This window comes from Oncorhynchus kisutch, linkage group LG11, assembly GCF_002021735.2.
Source record: "Oncorhynchus kisutch isolate 150728-3 linkage group LG11, Okis_V2, whole genome shotgun sequence".
NCBI lineage: Eukaryota > Metazoa > Chordata > Actinopteri > Salmoniformes > Salmonidae > Oncorhynchus > Oncorhynchus kisutch.
In genome coordinates, this window is record NC_034184.2 from 91,178,035 (window position 1) to 91,193,438 (window position 15,404).

At 43.5% G+C, this 15,404-nt stretch overlaps 2 protein-coding genes across 3 annotated transcripts in view; both read right to left on the reverse strand.

The window, feature by feature from the left end:
* phex (phosphate regulating endopeptidase homolog, X-linked) overlaps positions 1-4,311 on the reverse strand; it is a 28,712-nt gene extending 24,401 nt beyond the window's left edge. For both annotated transcript variants that reach the window (XM_031836483.1, XM_031836484.1), the window contains exons 1-6: positions 4,043-4,311; positions 3,397-3,453; positions 3,164-3,325; positions 2,938-3,021; positions 2,589-2,815; positions 880-948 (exon numbers count right to left, since the gene is read on the reverse strand). In XM_031836483.1, coding sequence (XP_031692343.1) covers positions 880-948; positions 2,589-2,815; positions 2,938-3,021; positions 3,164-3,325; positions 3,397-3,453; positions 4,043-4,166 — 723 coding nt within the window. In that variant the 5' untranslated portion in view covers positions 4,167-4,311. The remainder of the gene's footprint in view (positions 1-879; positions 949-2,588; positions 2,816-2,937; positions 3,022-3,163; positions 3,326-3,396; positions 3,454-4,042) is intronic.
* A 3,884-nt stretch (positions 4,312-8,195) lies between these two features.
* mbtps2 (membrane-bound transcription factor peptidase, site 2) overlaps positions 8,196-15,404 on the reverse strand; it is a 78,915-nt gene continuing 71,706 nt past the window's right edge. Inside the window, exon 11 of the mRNA XM_031836485.1 lies at positions 8,196-9,577. Coding sequence (XP_031692345.1) covers positions 9,355-9,577 — 223 coding nt within the window. The 3' untranslated portion in view covers positions 8,196-9,354. The remainder of the gene's footprint in view (positions 9,578-15,404) is intronic.

A 15,404-nucleotide genomic window follows, 5' to 3' on the forward strand; every position in this document is an offset into this window, starting at 1 on the left:
ATACTACACACATCAACATAGGTATAGGAGAGCACTACGATAATACACACATCAACATAGGTATAGGAGAGCACTACGATACTACACACATCAACATAGGTATAGGAGAGCACTACGATAATACACACATCAACATAGGTATAGGAGAGCACTACGATACTACACACATCAACATAGGTATAGGAGAGCACTACGATACTACACACATCAACATAGGTATAGGAGAGCACTACGATACTACACACATCAACATAGGTATAGGAGAGCACTACGATACTACACACATCAACATAGGTATAGGAGAGCACTACGATAACACACACATCAACATAGGTGTAGGAGAGCACTACGATACTACACACATCAACATAGGTATAGGAGAGCACTACGATAACACACACACAAACATAGACATAGGTCCATATGTTATACATTAATCATTTATTTCTACAGGGCACCGTTATGGGTTCAAGCATAACGTATAAATATGGAATTCAAGTTTATGAAAGCTTTTATTGGGGCGGCAGGGTAGCCTAGTGGTTAGAGTGTAGAGGAGGCAGGGTAGCCTAGTGGTTAGAGTGTAGAGGAGGCAGGGTAGCCTAGTGGTTAGAGTGTAGAGGAGGCAGGGTAGCCTAGTGGTTAGAGTGTAGAGGAGGCAGGGTAGCCTAGTGGTTAGAGCATTGGACTAGTAACCGGAAGGTTGCAAGTTCAAACCCCCGAGCTGACAAGGTACTAATCTGTCGTTCTGCCCCTGAACAGGCAGTTAACCCACAGTTCCTAGGCCGTCATTGAAAATAAGAATTTGTTCTTAACTGACTTGCCTAGTAAAATAAAGGTAAAATAAAGGTAAAATAAAAAAATAGAATTGACTTGACTTACTGCCTGAGCGCTGGTGGTGTTGGTGATGTAATCTTCTCTGGAGGAGAGAGACAGAGATGCCTGATCCAACTACAGAGACAGATTGATAAGTTATTACAAGGCCTGGTCCAGCTACAAAATGATATGTTATTAGAATGCCTGGTCCAACTACAGAATGCTATGTTATTATAAGGCCTGGTCCAACTACAGATAAATAATGCTCAGTTATTTCAAAGCCTGGTCCAACTACAGAGACAGCATGATAAGTCATTACAAGGTAATGGGCCAACTATAGAGACAGAATCATATTGTATTACAATGCCTGGTCTAAGTACAGAATGATAAGTTATGGTCCAACAACATAATATGTTATTACAAGACTTGGTCAAACTACAGAATGATAAGTTATTACAATGCCTGGTCCAACTACCGAGACAGAATGATAAGTTAGTACAAAGCCTGGCCCAACTACAGATTGATAAGTTATTACAATGCCTGGTCCAACTACCAAGACAGAATGATAAGTTAGTACAAGGCCTGGCCCAACTACAGAATGATACGTAAATACAAGGCCTGGCCCAACTACAGAGACAGAATGATAAGTTAGTACAAGGCCTGGCCCACCTACCGAGACAGAATGATAAGTTAGTACAAGGACCGGTCCAACTACAGAATGATAAGTAAATACAAGGCCTGGCCCAACTACAGAGACAGAATGATAAGTTAGTACAAGGCCTGGTCCAACTACAGATTGATAAGTTATTACAATGCCTGGTCCAACTACCGAGACAGAATGATAAGTTAGTACAAGGCCTGGCCCAACTACAGAATGATACGTAAATACAAGGCCTGGCCCAACTACAGAGACAGTATGATAAGTAAATACAAGGCCTGGCCCAACTACAGAGACAGAATGATAAGTGAGTACAAGGCCTGGTCCAACTACCGAGACAGAATGATAAGTTAGTACAAAGCCTGGCCCAACTACAGATTGATAAGTAAATACAAGGCCTGGCCCAACTACAGAGACAGAATGATAAGTTAGTACAAAGCCTGGCCCAACTACAGAATGATAAGTAAATACAAGGCCTAGCCCAACTACAGAGACAGAATGATGAGTTAGTACAAGGCCTGGCCCAACTACAGAGACATAATGATAAGTTAGTACAAAGCCTGGCCCAACTACAGAATGATAAGTAAATACAAGGCCTAGCCCAACTACAGAGACAGAATGATAAGTTAGTACAAAGCCTGGCCCAACTACAGAATGATAAGTAAATACAAGGCCTGGCCCAACTACAGAGACAGAATGATGAGTTAGTACAAAGCCTGGCCCAACTACAGAATGATAAGTAAATACAAGGCCTAGCCCAACTACAGAGACAGAATGATAAGTTAGTACAAAGCCTGGCCCAACTACAGAATGATAAGTAAATACAAGGCCTAGCCCAACTACAGAGACAGTACGATACGTTATTATAAGGCCTTGTCCATTTTCTCAAAAGTGGGGTTATAAGTTGATCAACTTTCAAAGCAGAATGACTTTCCCATTGTTCCTCAAATACAGTGTATGATATACCATGCTTGGTCCTTATACAAAATAAGTTATTACAAGGCCTAGTCCAACTACATGATAAGAAGTTAATGCTATCTATGTTTACAGAAGCCTGGAAGCTGTATTGGTTGTGCACACACACAAGCATGCACACACATTCAGTCAGAGGGGTCACCTTAATTATGTAGTTGGTGGAGTTCTTGTCATCTGGGGCGATGTATAATCGAATCAGAACACTCTTGCTGTGTTGGTTCCTAATCTGAGCCAAAGTCTGCAGCAGGTCCCATCGTCCTGGTGACCAGAGCCACTCCCCCCCAAGCCCCTCCCCCAGGACGGGCCAGTGGAACTCAGGCTGCTGTAAAAGCTTCAACAGAGGACCACTGTCCACTTTCTCCAATATAGCTACACACAGACACACACACACAAACACACACTTTGTACCACTATAGCACTTGATGCTTTTCATGTAACCTCAGCTCCCATCTCGGCTTCCTCATGTGTGTGTGTGTGTGGTTGTAGGTTACCTTCGTCCATACAGGAGCGGTAGAAGACCTTGGCCTTCCTGACAGCTTCTATCTCATCTGAGTCTGATGGAGCCTCCAGCAAATCTACAACTCAGACAACATTTAGGGGTGGGGGAGTGTAGTCAGGGTATGAGAGTGTGTATGGGCTCATCTCTCTCTCTCTCTCTCTCTCTCTCTCTCTCTCTCTCTCTCTCTCTCTCTCTCTCTCTCCCTCTCTCTCTCTCACCCTTGAGTATGATATCAACGTGTTGGCGTAACCAGGGGTAGACGCCGTAAGAAGAGGAATCTTCAGGAATAGGGTTGTCTCTCAGCCAGCTACCACAGGAGAACCCATAGAAGTCGTCACAGGGAGACACAGCCCGGTCCATCTTACTGAGGATAGAACCAGCTACACACACATTACAAGTTGATTGCAACATTCTACATGCAACAATTTCCTGTAAGGTGGGTGGGGCCTACCTGCTTCAATACATTCTGGAGTTAAGCAGAAGACATCCTGATTGGCTCTCTGGGAAACTGAGGAAAAGGATGAGACCTGATAAAGATTACAACATACCCCCCCCCAAACCCACATACAATCATAAACAGACATATACGGTATGTCCTGAAACAATCCCACTACCACCTGACCTCTCTCTCACTCTTTGCCTGTATGGTGTCCCTCTGACCTAAAAAGGAATCCCCCACCCCCACAGACATTCACACAGTCATCAGCTGTTTACGGTTTGAGTGTCATGGAGAAAGCTGACTCCATTTCAATAACACATATGCCAAACAGCTTACACGCACATGCACGCACGCACACACACACACACACGTTAAAAAGAACCAAAGTAAATAAAATAGCCATTGTCTATTCACTTGCATGACCAAAGACAGGAGTGTGTGTACTGTATCTACAGAAACATATATCATTAAAATTTCACCACAAAAATGTTGGCTTCATACAATAACAAGGACATAATAGTTACCACTTCTACCCCACCCTCAGCAACACACGCCTCAACCACTCCAGTTACTGCAACACCAGCTTTCAAGACTAAACTCACTCAGGGAAAGAGGTTGTGTGTGTAACTCTGTGTAAAACAGTAGTGAGTCTACTCACCCAGTATGACAGCAAGCAGCAGAGCGATGCAGAAACACACACATGCGGCCAGCGCAGCCTTTAGGACACGACTGTTTCCTTGTTCTGGTTTAGAAACACACACACCTAGAGGCTCCATCTCCATGTCTCCAATCAAAACAGACGCTCACACTACCTCACTTTCAGCCACCTCTTTGGTCTCCAAATCTATATCTCTCTCCCTCCTGCCCTCTGTCTCTCTCCCTCCTTCCCTCTCTGTGTCTCTCCCTCCTTCCCTCTGTCTCTCTCCCTCCTTCCCTCTATGTCGGTCTCCGTATGTCTCTCCCTTCCTCCCTCTCGCTCTGTGTATGTCTCTCTCCCTCTCTGTGTCTTTCTCCCTCCTTCCCTTTGTGTCGGTCTCCGTATGTCTCTCTCTTTCTCCCTCCCTCTCTCTGTCTCTCTCCCTCCTTCCCTCTCTGTGTCTCTCTCCCTCCTTCCCTCTATGTCGGTCTCCGTATGTCTCTCCCTTCCTCCCTCTCGCTCTGTGTATGTCTCTCTCCCTCTCTGTCTCTCTCCCTCCCTCTCTGTGTCTTTCTCCCTCCTTCCCTTTGTGTCGGTCTCCGTATGTCTCTCTCTTTCTTCCTCCCTCTCTCTGTCTCTCTCCCTCCCTCTTGCTCTGTGTATGTGTCCGTATGTCTCTCTCTCTCCCACCCTCTCACTATGTCGGCCTCCGTCTCTCTCTCTGTAACTCACGCTCTCTCTGTCTGTCTCCGTATCTCTCTCTCTCTAGCCATAATCCTCTCCAAACTGTGGTACAACCTACTTCTGTCTGACTCTCCTGCTCAAAGTGGACTCCCCCTCCCTCCCTCTGTCTCCTCCCTCTCTTTATCTTTCCCACGTTTCCCCTCCCTATATGCTACCCTCAGATACTTACAAGACACAGCTCAATTACCTTCTGCTGGAACCATGTGAAGAGTTACAAACCTTCTGCTGGAACCATGTGGAGAGTTACAAACCTTCTGCTGGAACCATGTGGAGAGTTACAAACCTTCTGCTGGAACCATGTGGAGAGTTACAAACCTTCTGCTGGAACCATGTGGAGAGTTACAAACCTTCTGCTGGAACCATGTGGAGAGTTACAAACCTTCTGCTGGAACCATGTGGAGAGTTACAAACCTTCTGCTGGAACCATGTGGAGAGTTACAAACCTTCTGCTGGAACCATGTGGAGAGTTACAAACCTTCTGCTGGAACCATGTGGAGAGTTACAAACCTTCTGCTGGAACCATGTGGAGAGTTACAAACCTTCTGCTGGAACCATGGAACAGTGTGTGGGACAGTCTGTGTGTGGGACAGTCTGTGTGTGGGAAAGTCTGTGTGTGGAACAGTCTGTGTGTGGGACAGTCTGTGTGTGAGACAGTCTGTGTGTGGGAACGTCTGTGTGTGGGACAGTCTGTGTGTGGGACAGTCTGTGTGTGGGACAGAGGGAAAGAGCGAGAAAGTAGCCAAACTGACTTGCACTAGTTAGACAAACATGTTGCTGTCATAGGTCCTATCATACCATCTGGTAGTATCTTTCTTGACTGCATCAAATCGTTGTAGAGAAGCCAGCTAGCTTCAGTAGCCAGCTAGCTTCAGTAGTCAGCTAGCTTCAGTAGTCAGCTAGCTACAGTAGTCAGTTAGCTATAGTAGTCAGCTAGCTAATGTAGCACAGCTAATTGAGGCAATTTAGCTGCGCTCCCATACTTGTCTATAACAATTCCATTTAGGGCTGCCAGAAAATGTGTGGTGAGGCGGCATCAGCACTTTCCAATCCCATGTTTGTTTTAGTTTACGCAAAATGTTAAAATGATGAGTAAAGAGCTGTTTTGTAGACCGATTTGCCAGAAGATTTGTCAACTCGCACACAATATCTCTGCCCTTCACATCGTAGTGCTGAAGGCTCTTGTCTTGACCAATCATCAGTGTCCGGACCAATCAGATTCAAGGAAATCACAGGTCACGCGTGCGGGCACAACGCATCAAAGCGTCCTCTCCACTTTCCTCAGGTATTTATTCAGCAAACGTGATAAGGCATCACTCCAGACAGAGACAAGCAAAAACTCTTCCATAAATGTATTAGCCTACAGTATATTCATAAACACCAGCCATCTGACATGCTGGATTACATGGAAACAATCAAATTGTTCAGTCTTATCAACTGCTACTAAGAACAGCAGCTGCTACATGGAATAGAGCAGGCTATTCTATGTCCCTCTAGCCAGGGTAAACCAAATCGGTAACGTGTATTTATAGCCCATTTGTGAGAAAATGTGAATGAGATCAAATTTGGTAATTTCATCAAATTTGGGCTGTCTAGGCTACCTAGACCTTTTCAATCCTAAATGATTAACTGCAATGAATCAATAAACACAAAAGCAGACCGAGTTCATGTTTAATTAAGCCTACAGTTGCATTTTTCTTTATTTATCCTTTATTTAACCAGGCAAGTCAGTTAAGAACACATTCTTATTTTCAATGACGGCCTGGGAACAGTGGGTTAACTGCCTGTTCAGGGGCAGAACGACAGATTTTTGTACCTTGTCAGCTCGGGGATTTGAACTTGCAACCTTTCGGTTACTAGTCCAATGCTCTAACCACTAGGCTACACTGCCGCCCCGGCATAGGGCATGACTACACAATACAATCCTGTATAAAGCAAGATCAGCCCTGTGAGTTTTATTGTCCAATCATGTTGCTTTCTCTGTGTATAGGAACCCCCCCTAGTCCGTCTATAAAATATAATTCATATGAACAAGTACAAAGTTGTTGCAGTTTGACAGGCTTTTCATCCTCCCTAAGGCCAAGAGTTGTTTTTACACCATGTGACCTGATTATAAAAACTCTGGTCCCATCATTGCTCACACAACACTATCGCATAGCTAACTAAAAAGCAAACCTTTGATTCCTCTCTGATAGGACAACACTGGATTCCACATGTCTTCCTTTTAACCACTCACAGGGAAAAAAACCTACTTAAAATAGCTTTGGCATTCCTCGATGTCTGACAGGAAGAACACAACTCCTCCACATCCAGTATTCAATATGTCTGACAGGAAGAACACAACTCCTCTACATCCAGTATTCAATATGTCTGAAGGCTGTTCACTACTGGAGAGGCCAAGTGGTCGATATAGGTCAAATAGAGACAATTAGACATACTGTACACTTTTGCATTTCTGTTCTGTACACAGGCATTCACACTCACGGACATTCACTCTCACAGACATTCACTGTCACAGACATTCACTTCTCCAGTTCATTCTACTGTTATATGCATTTTTAAATCACTTTCTCTCTCCCACACATACTCACACCAATGATGATGGGTTGCATAAATTGATCTCTAACAGCGTGTGTCTGTCTTCCTTCAATGAGTGTGTCTTCCTTCAGTGAGTGAGTCTGTCTTCCTTCAGTGAGTGTGTCTGTCTTCCTTCAGTGAGTGTGTCTGTCTTCCTTCAGTGAGTGTGTCTGTCTTCCTTCAGTGAGTGTCTGTCTTCCTTCAGTGAGTGTCTGTGTGTCTTCCTTCAGTGAGTGTGTCTGTCTTCCTTCAGTGAGTGTGTCTGTCTTCCTTCAGTGAGTGTGTCTGTCTTCCTTCAGTGAGTGTGTCTGTCTTCCTTCAGTGAGTGTGTCTGTCTTCCTTCAGTGAGTGTGTCCGTCTTCCTTCAGTGAGTGTGTCTGTCTTCCTTCAGTGAGTGTGTCTGTCTTCCTTCAGTGAGTGTGTCTGTCTTCCTTCAGTGAGTGTCTGTCTTCCTTCAGTGAGTGTGTCTTCCTTCAGTGAGTGTGTCGGTCTTCCTTCAGTGAGTGTGTCCGTCTTCCTTCAGTGAGTGTGTCTGTCTTCCTTCAGTGAGTGTGTCTGTCTTCCTTCAGTGAGTGTGTCTGTCTTCCTTCAGTGAGTGTCTGTCTTCCTTCAGTGAGTGTGTCTTCCTTCAGTGAGTGTGTCAGTCTTCCTTCAGTGAGTGTCTGTCTTCCTTCAGTGTCTGTGAGTCTTCCTTCAGTGAGTGTGTCGGTCTTCCTTCAGTGAGTGTGTCTGTCTTCCTTCAGTGTCTGTGAGTCTTCCTTCAGTGAGTGTGTCGGTCTTCCTTCAGTGAGTGTGTTTGTGTGTAGCATCATAGAGAAACATGGTATTAGCAAATCATATTAACATGACATCTCCCTGTGTTTGCATGTATTTGTTTTATTTCTTGTTCTGGACACTGGGATGTTCTGGTCTCAAACGTAATCAGATCTGAAAAGACAGACCAGAGTGGTGTAGCCTTAGGATAGAGGTGACTGGTCTAACCATCAACAGACACTAACAGTACAAACACAATACAGAAGGGACCATGATGTTTCTGCATGAGGGCGGCAGGTAGTTCAGCAGTTAAAAACGCTGGGCCAGTATCCTTAAAAAGACATGACTTCCCTTGCAACTAAAACCACTCATCAAAAACACCTTCAGTTGTTCAGAACACAGAGAACTCTTTCACCCCTCCCTCCCATGTTTATACAAACCTCTATCAGGCCTGTCATTACTCTGAAGGAAATACACCATCCCCCTACACACTTCACTGTCTGAAACACATACATACACTACTAGATGTGTGTTATCATGACAAAGTTAAACACACAGACTGGAGACAGACACGCATCTCTGTGGTTAGACAGAAATAGAATCAGTATTTACTGACATTTGTCTGTGGGATACACACCCCAGTAAATTACACTATCACCTACTTAGAAACACACACATGCACGTAGGAATATGAAGAACTGAAAATTCCAGTGAGATTATTCCTCTTTATTTCACAGAGAGATGGGGAGAGAGCAATATATTTTAAATGTCTTTCTTTTGCAACTTCTGTGAGTGTAATGTTTACTGTTAATTTTTATTGTTTATTATCCATTTCACTTGCTTTGGCAATGTAAACATATGTTTCCCATGCCAATAAAGCCCTCGAATTAAATTAAATTGAGAGACAGACAGAAAGAGGTGGGACAAATAGATAAAACAACAATGTATCATGAAATCCCTAGAAAACAGAAACACATACCTCCTCACAGCACGTGTGACGCGACACACACGCACACACACACACACACACACACATTCCAGAGAGTAGAGAAGGTGCAGCTGAACACAAAATTTCCCCAGCATCCCTTAGTCACCATGTGCACCTGCAGTGCCTGATGGGAACTGGAGTCTTTCTCTCAGAGAGGAGCAGGAAGAGACCCACAATGCCTTTGTGCGGAGGCATGGCACAGCACCCCGGGAGATAGTCTCTTGGCGTTGGTTGCCATGGAGGCGTTGGTGGTGGTTTGTAGTCATAGTTACCGTTACCGGGCAGTAACCATCCACAGCCCCAGCGCTACATTAGCAGCCAGCAGAGCACTTCCTCCCAGCAACAGGAAAAAGCCAATCAGCTCCCGGTGCTGCCGATCTGTAACCACAGTGACCAGCGTGGCCTCCAGCAGAGCGGAGAGCATCCATTGGCCATCGAGAGCGAAGCATGGAACAGAGTTGACCACAGCTAACGCTCCAGACAGGGACACAACGTATCTGATAAACACTGGGTTAAGATATCTACAGGACAGATAGACAGTACACACACTGGGTTAAGATATATACAGTACATATACACACACTATACAAATTGCAAACCTTTCTAGCTACCTACTGTTCTGGAGGAGGCTTGTGGTCAACCCTAACAGGTTGCTAGCGAGTTAGCATGGGGTTGCTAGCGAGTTAGCAGCAGTTTTAAGGGCTCCTGAACAATTGTGTAATTCTTTGTGTTTTTTTGGCTCCTTATCTTTTTTGGTACATGTTTCCGGCATCTTTTCATATGCCCGAAAAGAGCTTCTGTACATCAGAACAGCAATCACTAACCTCCATTTGGTTGAGGTTTTCTACTTCAATGAGTCAGGGGTGAAGTACAGTGCCTTGCAAAAGTATTCATCCTCTTTGGCATTTTTCCTATTTTGATGCATTACAACCTGTAATTTAAATGGATTTTATTTGGATTTCATGTGATGGACATAGACAAAATAGTCCAAATTGGTGGATTGAAAAAAATTACTTGATTATAAAATATTAAACAAATTTGAAAAGTTGTGCGTGCATATGTATTCACCCCCTGTGCATATGTATTCACCCCCTGTGCATATGTATTCACCCCCTGTGCATATGTATTCACCCCCTTTGCATATGTATTCACCCCCTGTGCATATGTATTCACCCCCTTTGCATATGTATTCACCCCCTGTGCATATGTATTCACCCCCTGTGCATATGTATTCACCCCCTTTGCATATGTATTCACCCCCTGTGCATATGTATTCACCCCCTTTGCATATGTATTCACCCCCTTTGCATATGTATTCACCCCCTGTGCATATGTATTCACCCCCTTTGCATATGTATTCACCCCCTGTGCATATGTATTCACCCCCTGTGCATATGTATTCACCCCCTTTGCATATGTATTCACCCCCTGTGCATATGTATTCACCCCCTTTGCATATGTATTCACCCCCTGTGCATATGTATTCACCCCCTGTGCATATGTATTCACCCCCTTTGCATATGTATTCACCCCCTTTGCATATGTATTCACTCCCTTTGCATATGTATTCACCCCCTTTGCATATGTATTCACCTCCTTTGCATATGTATTCACCCCCTTTGCATATGTATTCACCCCCTTTGCATATGTATTCACCCCCTTTGCATATGTATTCACCCCCTTTGCATATGTATTCACCCCCTTTGCTATGATGCCCCTAAATAAAATCTAGTGCAACCAATTACCTTCAGAAATCACATAATTAGTTAAAGAAGGTCCACCTGTGAGCAATCTAAGTGTCACATGATCTCAGTATACACACACCTGTTCCGAAAGGCCCCAGAGTCTGCAACACAACCAAGCAAGTGGCACCATGAAGACCAAGGAGCTTTCCAAACAGTTCAGGGACAAAGTTGTGGAGAAGTACAGATCAGGGTTGGGTTAAAAAAATAAATCTGGAACTTTGAACATCCCACTGAGCACCATTAAATCCATTAATATAAAATGGAAAGAATATGGCTCCACAACAAACCTGCCAAGAGAGGGCCGCCCACCAAATCTCACGGACCAGGCAAGGAGGGAATTAATCAGAGGCAACAAAGAGACCAAAGAGAACCATAAAGGAGCTGCAAAGCTCCACAGTGGAGATTGGAGTATCTGTCCATAAGACCACTTTAACCTCTCTTGGGTAGGGGGCAGTATTTTCACATCCAGATGAAAAGCGTGCCCAAAGTAAACTGCCTGGTACTCAGACCCAGAAGCTAGGATATGCATATAATTGGTAGATTTGGATAGAAAACACTAAAGTTTCTAAAACTGTTAAACTTGTCTGTAAGTATAACAGAACTGATATGGCAGGTGAAACCCAGGACAAACCATCCCCAAAAAACCAAACATTTCAGCCTACCACTATTTTCAATGGCTGTCACTTTTATTACAAGGCGAAATCATCCCAGATTGCAGTTCCTAGGGCTTCCACTAGATGTTAACCGTCTTTAGAAAGAGTTTCATGCTGGTTTTTGGAAAAATGAGCCAGAAATTGCGGCTTTTCTAGGTGGCTCCCATTTTGGCTGTAATGTTTCCAAGAGCGTGGAATAGAGCACGTTCTTTGGTATTTTTCTCCGGTAAAGACAATTTGATCATTTATTTATTTATTTATTTATTTATTATTATTATTATTATTATTATTATTATTATTATTATTATTATTATTATTATTATTATTATTAGGGTACCTAAGGTTTGATTATAAACATTGTTTGACTTGTTTGGAAAAGTTTATTAATAACGTTTGTGATTCATTTGGTATGCATTTTGATGGAGGGAAACTGGGTGGATTATTGACTGAAGCGCGCCAGCTAAACTGAGTTTTTATGGATATAAAGAAGGCCATTATCGAACAAAAGGACCATTTGTGATGTATCTGGGACCTTTTGGAGTGCAAACAGAAGAATACCATTAAAAGGTATTTATTATATCGCAATTTCTGACTTTCGTGGCACACCTGCCTGGTTGAAATATGTTTTTCATGCTTTTGTATGCGGGGTGCTGTCCTCAGATAATCGCATGGAGTGCTATCGCCGTAAAGCCTTTCTGAAATCTGACACAGCAGCTGGATTAACAAGAAGTTAAGCTTTATTTTGATGCATTACACTTGTGATTTTATGAAAGTTAAATATTTATAATTCTGTAGTTTGAATTTCGCGCTCTGCAATTTCACCGGATGTTGGCCAGGTGGGACGCTACCATTCCACCTGCTCATAAGAAGTTAAGTCGTACACTCCACAGAGCTGGGAGGGAAATTCTTGAGGGAAACCTGTTTCAGTCTTCCAGAGATTTGAGACTGGGACTGAGGCTGGGACGGAGTTTCACCTTCCAGCAGGACAATGACCCTAAGCATACTGCTAAAGAAATACTCTAGTGGTTTAAGGGGAAACATTTAAATGTCTTGGAATGGCCTAGTCAAAGCCCAGACCTCAAACCAATTGAGAATTTGTGATATAACTTAAAGATAACTGTACACCAGCAGAACCCATCTGACTTGAAGGAGCTGGAGCAGTTTTGCCTTGGAGAATGGACAAAAATCCCAGTGGCTAGATGTGCCAAGCTTATAGAGACATACCCCAAGAGACTTGCAAATGTAATTGCTTCAAAAGGTGGCTCTAAAAAGTATTGACTTTTCTTTGTGTTTTTTTTGGTGTTATTTCACAATAAAAAGTATTTTGCATCTTCAAAGTGGTAGGCATGTTGTGTAAATAAAATGATACACCCCCCCAAAAAAATAAACTTTAATTCCAGGTTGTAAGGCAACAAAATAGGAAAAATGCCAAGGGGGGTGAATACTTTCGCATGCCACTGTACATACTGCCTATCCTGGACCAGACCCAAATCCACGACACTCGAAAAAGGAAGAGGCAGCGTTATAGAGGCAGGCGTGCCTGATGAGACTACGTTGGCGAGCAGATAAACCACCTCTACCCTCAGTTCTATTGGCGAATGTGCAATCACTGGAGAATAAACTATTTACCAAGAGCTATTTACCACCACAAACTGATGCTGGCACTAAAACCACACTCAACAAGCTGTATAAGGCCATAGGCAAACAAGAAAATGCTCACAGAGGCAGCACTCCTAGTGTCCGGAGATTTTAATGCAGGAAAGGTAAAAATGGATTTCAGTTAACTTCCACCAGCATGTCAGCTGTGCAACTAAAAGTGAAAAAAAAACTCTAGATCACATTTACTCCACACACAGAGACGCATACAACGCTCTCCCTCTCCCTCCATTTGGCAAATCTGACCATAACTCTATCCTCCTGATTCCTGCTTACAGGTAAAAACTCAACCAGGAAGAACCAGTGACGTGCTCAATACAGAAGTGGTCCGATGAAGCGGATGCTAAGCTACAGGACTGTAGCTATCACAGATTGGAGTATGTTACGGGATTCATCTGATGCCATTGGAGTTTACACAATAATCACCGGCTTCATTAATAAGTGCATCGACGAGGTCGTCCCCACAGTGACCAGTACAGTGCATTCGGAAAGTAATCAGACCCCTTGCCTTTTCCAGATTTTGTTTAATTACAGCCTTATTCTAAAATTTATTAAAACGTTCCCCCCCCCCCCCCCCCCTCAATCTACACACAATACCCCATAATGAAAAAGCAAAAACAATTTTTGCAAATGAATTCAAACTGGAAATGTCACATTTACATAAGTATTCAGACTTTTTCTCAGTACTTTGTTAAAGCACCTTTGGCAGTGATTACAGCCTCGAGTCTTCTTGGGTATGACGCTACATGCTTGGCACACCTGTACGGGGGAGTTTCTCCCATTCTTCTCTGCAGATCCTCTCAAGTTTTGTCAGGTTGGATGGGGAGCATCGCTGCATAGCTATTTTCAGGTCTCTCCGGAAGCATGGTGGTGGCCGGGCGACTCAAGGACATTCAGAGACTTGTCCCGAAGCCACTCTTGATTTGTCTTGGCTGTGTGCTTAGGGTTGTTGTCCTGTTGGAAGGTGAACCTTGGCCCAGTCTGAGCTGTCTGGAGAAGGTTTTCATCAAGGATCTCTCTCTCTCTGTACTTTGCTATGTTCATCTTTCCCTCGATCCTGACTAGTCTCCCAGTCCCTGCCACAAAACATCCCCATAGCATTATGCTACCACCACCATGCTTCACGGTAAGGATGGTGCCAGGTTTCCTCCAGACGTGACGTGGCAATCAGGCCAAAGAGCTCAATCTTAGTTTCATCAGACCAGATAATCTTGTTTCTCATGGTCTGAGAGTCCTTTGTGCCTTAATGCCATGTGCATTTTAATGAGCAGTGGCTTCCGTCTGACCATTCTACCATAAAGGCCTGATTGGCGGAGTGCTGCAGAGATGGGAGAACCTTCCAGGAGAACAACCATCTCCACAGAGGAACTCTGGAGCTCTGTCAGAGTGACCAGCAGGTTCTTGGTCACCTACCTGACAAGGCCCTTCTTCCTTGATTGCTCCATTTGGCCGGGTGACCAGCACTAGGAAGAGTCTTGGTGGTTCTAAACTTCTTCCATTTAAGAATGATGGATGCAACTGTGTTCTTCAGGACCTTCAATGACACAATCCTGTCTAGGAGCTCTATGGACAACTCCATCGACCTCATAGTTTGGTTTTTGCTCTGACTTGACAGTGCAACTGAGGGACCTTATATAGACAGGTCTTTCCAAATCATGTTCAATCAATTGAATTTACCACAGGTGGTGTCGTGGAAAAAAACATAACGAAGACCTGGCCATTGGTTTCTTTATTTTTGCCCTACGTTTTATCACACACAACTCACCTGTGAATATTGGTAAAGTGGTCTTAATACCATTTTTGATTTATTGTGTGGGGTCTTTTTAATTTGTTTGTCAACCAGGTAAGCAGAATTATGGAAATATTTGAAAGGTTTGAAATGAGATTGGAACAGGGAAAGGAAATACTTAATGGGGTTGAATGACCTCTGTTCTGACTTCCTGGTGAGGCCTGAACACACGCACTAGAAAGACTGAAGACATTGGGTGACATTTAAATGGGCTATGTAAGTTCATAAATTAGTAATAGTCCTATGTGTGATTCAGAACACGAGAAGGAGAGAAACTGCTGCCCTGAATGAGGGACACCTGTCTTTAGTCTATTTTACGATTACCTTATGGGGTACAATTATTTCCTTATGTTGTTGTCATTCTAAATTTCATTTGTTATTATTATCTGTTTTTCGTATATATTTTAATCTCACTTTCCATCTACTTACTTTCCTGCAACCCGCCTCACCCAATGTGGTACGGATCTGCTATTTTTCTATA